Source organism: Belonocnema kinseyi, chromosome 8 (genome assembly GCF_010883055.1).
Source record: "Belonocnema kinseyi isolate 2016_QV_RU_SX_M_011 chromosome 8, B_treatae_v1, whole genome shotgun sequence".
In the NCBI taxonomy this organism is placed as follows: Eukaryota; Metazoa; Arthropoda; class Insecta; order Hymenoptera; family Cynipidae; genus Belonocnema; species Belonocnema kinseyi.
In genome coordinates, this window is record NC_046664.1 from 71,396,326 (window position 1) to 71,402,325 (window position 6,000).

The window sequence follows — 6,000 nt, forward strand, 5'->3', positions numbered from 1 at the left end:
TCATTTTTCTAGAAAAATACCGTTCTAGATTGCAAATGACTTTTTTTTATTGATTTTAGGTTGCGTACAAACTAGAGGAGAACTTGTCTAACACTGTGATATTTTTTTGATTTGAGTATTTCAAATTTATTTTTGATGACCGAGTATGCAGCGATCAAATCGAGTAATCTATTCATTATATCATTTTAATTCATCTCAGGATCACATCCCATTTTCTGTATTAATACAATATCATGTGTTTTAAATAAAAAATGACATTATGATTATGAATTTTATTTCTGAATTTGATCATACAATTTTATTTATAGTATATTTAAGTATAATTTTAATACAGGTTAGCATTGTTTAACAGAGAAATAATTCTCATCATTGTCGAACCAATTTCACGTTACTAACCTTTTCTCTTATAAAGCAATAACATTATTAAAAAAAGATAAGGATTTCAAACAAATTTGCATTCAGTCTTGCTTTTTTCCTTAAAGGCATCTGTATTATTATCAAATAATAAGCTACTTGAGAGATCTCTGTAGTAGCTTAAGGGAAAAGCACCCGACCGGCAACCGGAAGCTCTGTGGTTCTATTTCTAGTGAAGACAGTGAGAAGATCTTTTATCAGAAAAATAATTTAAAAAAATGTTTAATTCATAGCTCTATCTAGTCAGGAAAAACATTAATAATTTCTGTTATTATCTAATGATAATACCGTTTCTCATCTAGTCTGAAAAGACGTTATTAATTTATAGAATATTATTTTAGAGATAATATTCTATCTAATTAACCAGTCTAACCGAAACTCTGTTTCTATGAGTCTGTTTCAAAAACTTGAAGTTATTAATTTATGTTATTCTCTGATGATAATACAGATTCCTTAAGAAAAAATGCAAAACTAATTACACATTTGATTTATAGAGCTTTTCCCTTCAGCTACTAGAAAGATCTCTCTAGTAGCTTAAGGGAAAAGCACCAAAACGGCAATCGGAAGTCCTATGACTCGATTCCCAGCAGAGCGAATATCTAAATCAGAAAAAATATAATTTTAATCAGATTTAATTCATAGCTCTATCTAGTCTAAAAATAGATGAATAATTTCTCTTATCCTCTGATGATAATACAGTTCCTTAAAAAAAAGCAAGACTAATTACACATTTATTTTATTGTGCTTTTCCCTTAAGCTATTAGTAAGATCGCTCTTTTAGCTTAAGAGAAAAGCACCCGACCGGCAATCGGAAATTCTGTGGTTCGATTCCAGCGGAGCGAAGGAGAAGATCTTTTTTTCCGAAAAAATTAAATTTAAAAATGTTTAATTTATAGCTCCACCTAGTCTGAAAACACGTTAATAATTTCTATTATTTTCTGATGATGATACAGATTCCTTGAGACCATGACAAGATGTTAGGGAGGTTTTAACAGAACATCGGAAAATGAGCATTTCTGTACTTTTCTATTTATATTGTATTTTTCAGATTTCATACTCTTTCGCCAATTTCCAATTTTTCTATTTCTTAACGAATTTTTCATTTCTTTTCCTGTTCTCAGGCAACTTCTCCTTTATCCCTTTTTCTCGTTTTATCGTTTAAATGCAAAAACAGAATTAATAATAGAACCCAGTTAAAAAAATTCTAATATTTGTTGTAGAAAGATAATTCTATTAAATTGAAAATTCTAATATTATATTTTTAGTTGAGAATTCATTACTTGTGGTTAAAATTTGTATTATCTTTTAAAACTAATAATTTAGGGTATATGAAATTTGTATTTCTCACTTTAAAATTCAACTATGTGGTTGACATTTTTTTCTTAGAATAGAACATCTTTGTTGGATAGACAATTCAACTCGTTTATTTAAAATTCGAATTTTGGTTGGAAAATTCATCTCTTGATAGAAATGTCGTCTTTTTATTTAAAAATGAAACGGTTTGGTTAAAAATTAATCTGTTACTGTTGAGAATTCAGCTATTTTGTTGAAGTTTCGTTTTGTTTTTGTTTAATTTAACTCTTTTTTATTTAAAATTTAAATCTTGCTCTGTAGAAAATTCGTATTTTTTCTTTAAAGTTAAGTTTTTTAAATTGAAAAGTCTACCATTATATTTTGGAGACAGAATTCATTTCTTTTGGTTGAAAATTTAAATATTTTGTTGAAAATTCAAATATTTTGTTGAAAATTCGTATTTTTTGATTCATTTCGACTCTTTCTAATTTTCATTGTTAAAATATTAAATATTACAAGTTTCTTTGAGAATTTATTTTATTGTTTGAGAATTCATCATTATTGGTATGAAGATTCAACTGTCTAGTTGAAAGTTGAATTACTTTGTTAACAATTTATTGTTTCGGATTGAAAATTATAATGTTTTGTAGAAAATCCTTCTTTTTGGCTGACTGCTGACAAAAATTGATATATTGGTTTAAAATTCATCATTTGGGTAGAAAATTCTACGATTTTGGTAGAAAACTAAAGCATTTGAATGAAAATTCGTATTTTCGGGTAGAAAATTCAACTTAAAAAAAAGTCTTCTTTTTGGCTAATTGCTGAAAATAAAATAATAAAATAATGAATATACATATGCAAATTTATTTTTGACGATCAAAATGGCCATCTTTTTAATGAATCTTTTCAAGCCATCTCAGAATCACATTTCATTTTCCATATTAATACAATATCATGTACCCCAAGAAAAAATATTTTACATGCTTGGTATTGATTAACAGAGAAAAGATTCTTATTTTTTTGTTATCTTAGAAAAAATGAATGCTGTGCAAATAAGCTCATAAACTTACGTAAGTACGTAAATTATACCATAAATCTGCATAGCCGTATCTAGGTTGGTTAGAAAATTTTAATTATGAAAAAAAAATATTTCAAATTTAGTCCTTTGACTCACGACACTATTTTATTGCTACATCTAACCCTCGGATTCTGTCCCCCCGTTCTCGGCCTTTTTAGAAATGCTGGCCCACGCAGTGTCTCAGCGTCCAGGCCGAGAAACGGTGACAACTCTAACCTCGGAAGGGCCGGAGTGTGAGAGTACTCAGTCAAATATATTGCGCAATAGTATGCATTCCAATTGGAGACGGTACAGGGGGTCCTGACCATTTACGTTTGGATCCCCCTAATTTTGGCCAAGGCTATCTCGCACTGGACTGAATGCAAGAGTTAATTGTATTTTGAAAAAATGACACTAATGCCAATTTTCGAACATTGCTCGCAATTTAAACTATTTTTTCATTTTGGGTTTGAAAGATTTTAGGATGATTTACAAGATTGCAAGAAATTTTACTATTTAAAATATCCAAGGGATTCTAAAAGCTTATAAAAGATATCAAAGAATTTCAACAGCCACATCCAAAAATACGTCTACGAGAAGGCATTATTTATTGCAATATTCAAGCCACATATTTTAATCTAAACTAGAAGCTTTTACGCGCGCGAACCACTACTTTCATTGTAATTATTCTATTTGGAAATTAAGTTCAACAAAGTACCACGATAATCATGTTTACTTTAATAACTTCTATTTATACACGATTTCGCATTAGTATCATATACGACGAAAGACCGGGTTGTGTACTAGAATTTTGAAAACCCGACTAAATTCGAGAGGTTGCTTTCTGCAGTTTTCCTCTCATCTGACCAAATGTTTAGGCGAATGCGAGTACTTCGAGCAAACTCGTATGTAGCTGCATTGTAACTAAACCTTAGTAAAAAACTGACCCTATTCGTTAGAAAATAGCCAAATTCTAAACGTTTTATGAAACTTCTTTCAATAATTAATAATTAATAATTCTGGTAAATTAAACAAATAACCTAAAAAAGAGGCATCACAAAGACAATTTTAGTTAACTTCGTAAACAAATTTGAATAATACCCAACTCTCAATATGTTTATGAAAATTGTTTGAATGATTAATAATTATTATAAATTTACAAAGTAACGTGGAAAATGATCATCGAAAGACATTCTTAGTTCATTCCGTAAACAAATTATGCCTCTTCTTTGAAAAATAGCCCAGCTATAAATATGTTGATAAACATTTTTTAAATAATTAATAGTTGTAGATTTTCAAAGCATCAGAGAAAAAAAATCATCGAAAAGATATTTTTAGATAATTATGGTAAAAAGTGAAGCCTACTCGTAGAAAAAAAAGCAAACTCTTAATGTTTCAATTGAAATTATTTCAATACTTAATAGTTCTTGTAAATTTACAAAGCAACATAGAAAAGAGTCATCGAATGGACATTCCTAGTTGATTTGGAAAACAAATTAACTCGTAGGATAAACATCGAACTCTTAATTTTTAAAATAAAATTGTTTAAATAACTAATAGTTGTCGTAAATTTGCAAAGCAATATAGAAAAGAGTCACCGGATACACATTCTTAGTCGACTCCGTAAACAAATTGACTTGTAGAAAAAAAGACAAACTCTTAATTTTTTATTTAAAATTGTTTAAATAATGAATAGTTCTTGTGAATTTACGAAGCAACATAGAAAAAAGTCATCGGATAGACATTCTTAGTTTAGTTCGAAAACAAATTGATTCGCAGGATTAAGGCCAAACTTTAAATTTTTTAAGTACAATTGTTTAAGTAATTCATAGCGTTTGTAAATTTGCAAAGTAAAAACAAAAGAATAAAAAATATACATTTTTAGTTAACTCCTCAAACAAATTGATTTGTACAAAAAGGGCAAACTCTTAATTTCTTAATTAAAATTCTGTAAATAATTAATAGTTCTTGTGAAATTATAAAGCATCATAGAAAAAAGTCATCGGATAGACATTCTTAGTTTAGTTCGAAAACAAATTGATTCGCAGGATAAAGGCCAAACTTTAAATTTTTTAAGTACAATTGTTTACGTAATTCATAGCGTTTGTAAATTTGCAAAGTAAAAGCAAAAGAATAAAAAACAGACATTTTTAGTTAACTTCGTCAACAAATGGACTTGTACAAAAAGGGAAAACTCTTAATTTTTAAATTAAAAATTTAAAAATAATTAACAGTTCTTGTTAATTTACAAATGAACATAGAAAAATGTCATCGGATATTCTTAGTTTAGTTCGAACACAAATTGATTCGTAGGGTAAAGGCCAAACTTTTAATTTTTAAATTAAAATTATTTGAATAGTTAATAGTTCTCGTAAATTTGCAAAGCAATATAAAAAATAGGCACCGGATTGACATTCTTAGTCGACTACATAAACAAATTGACTTGTAGAATAAGGGCAAACTCTTAATTTTGAAATTAAAATTGTGTAAATAATTAATAGTTCTTGTAAATTTACAAAGCATCTTAGAGAAGAGTCATCGGATAGACACTCTTAGTTGACTTCGAAAACAAATTGATTCGTTGGATAAAGGCCAAACTTTAAATTTTTCAAGTAAAATTGTTTAAATAATTAATAGTGTTTATAAATTTGCAAAGCAAAAACAAAAGAATTAAAAAAGCAAAAGAATAAAAAATATGTATTCTTAGTTAACGCCGTAAACAAATTTACTTGTAGAAAAAAGTTTAAAAACTCTTAATCTTGTTATTAAAATTGTTTAAATGATTAATAGTTCTTGTAAATTTGTAAAGCAACATACAACAGAGTCATCGGATAGACTTTCTTAGTCGACTCCGTAAACAAATCGACTCGTAGAAAAAGGGCAAACTCTTAATTTTTAAATTAAAATTGTTTAAATAATTATCACGATCGCTGCAACTTAATCGCTAGGAATGTTTACATCTAATAAACAGTAAATAGATACCTCGAACGCGAGCTCGAACGTGCCAGTTTCACTTTTCTATCACTCTCTGGGAAGCTGAGACCACCTTTCAACTATAGGATCCTTTTGCGCCTGTACAATGCAACGCACCAGCTAACCCTGTATCCCGGGTTGCAGTTTGCGATTAATTTCAAGTTGCATAAAATCTGGAAGTACTGATTTTTCGTCACTGAGAGTAATATATAATATGATATTATTATATGATACAATGATAAAAATAAATAATAACATATAAT

At 28.4% G+C, this 6,000-nt stretch overlaps 1 protein-coding gene across 2 annotated transcripts in view; it reads left to right on the forward strand.

Annotated features, from left to right (window-relative positions):
• Positions 1-260, forward strand: part of LOC117178153 (angiotensin-converting enzyme-like) — a 33,583-nt gene extending 33,323 nt beyond the window's left edge. The window contains exon 8 of one of the 2 annotated variants that reach the window (XM_033369420.1): positions 60-260. In XM_033369420.1, coding sequence (XP_033225311.1) covers positions 60-91 — 32 coding nt within the window. In that variant the 3' untranslated portion in view covers positions 92-260. The remainder of the gene's footprint in view (positions 1-59) is intronic. The other variant, XM_033369421.1, reaches the window with a different exon arrangement.
• Positions 261-6,000: the final 5,740 nt, after the last annotated feature.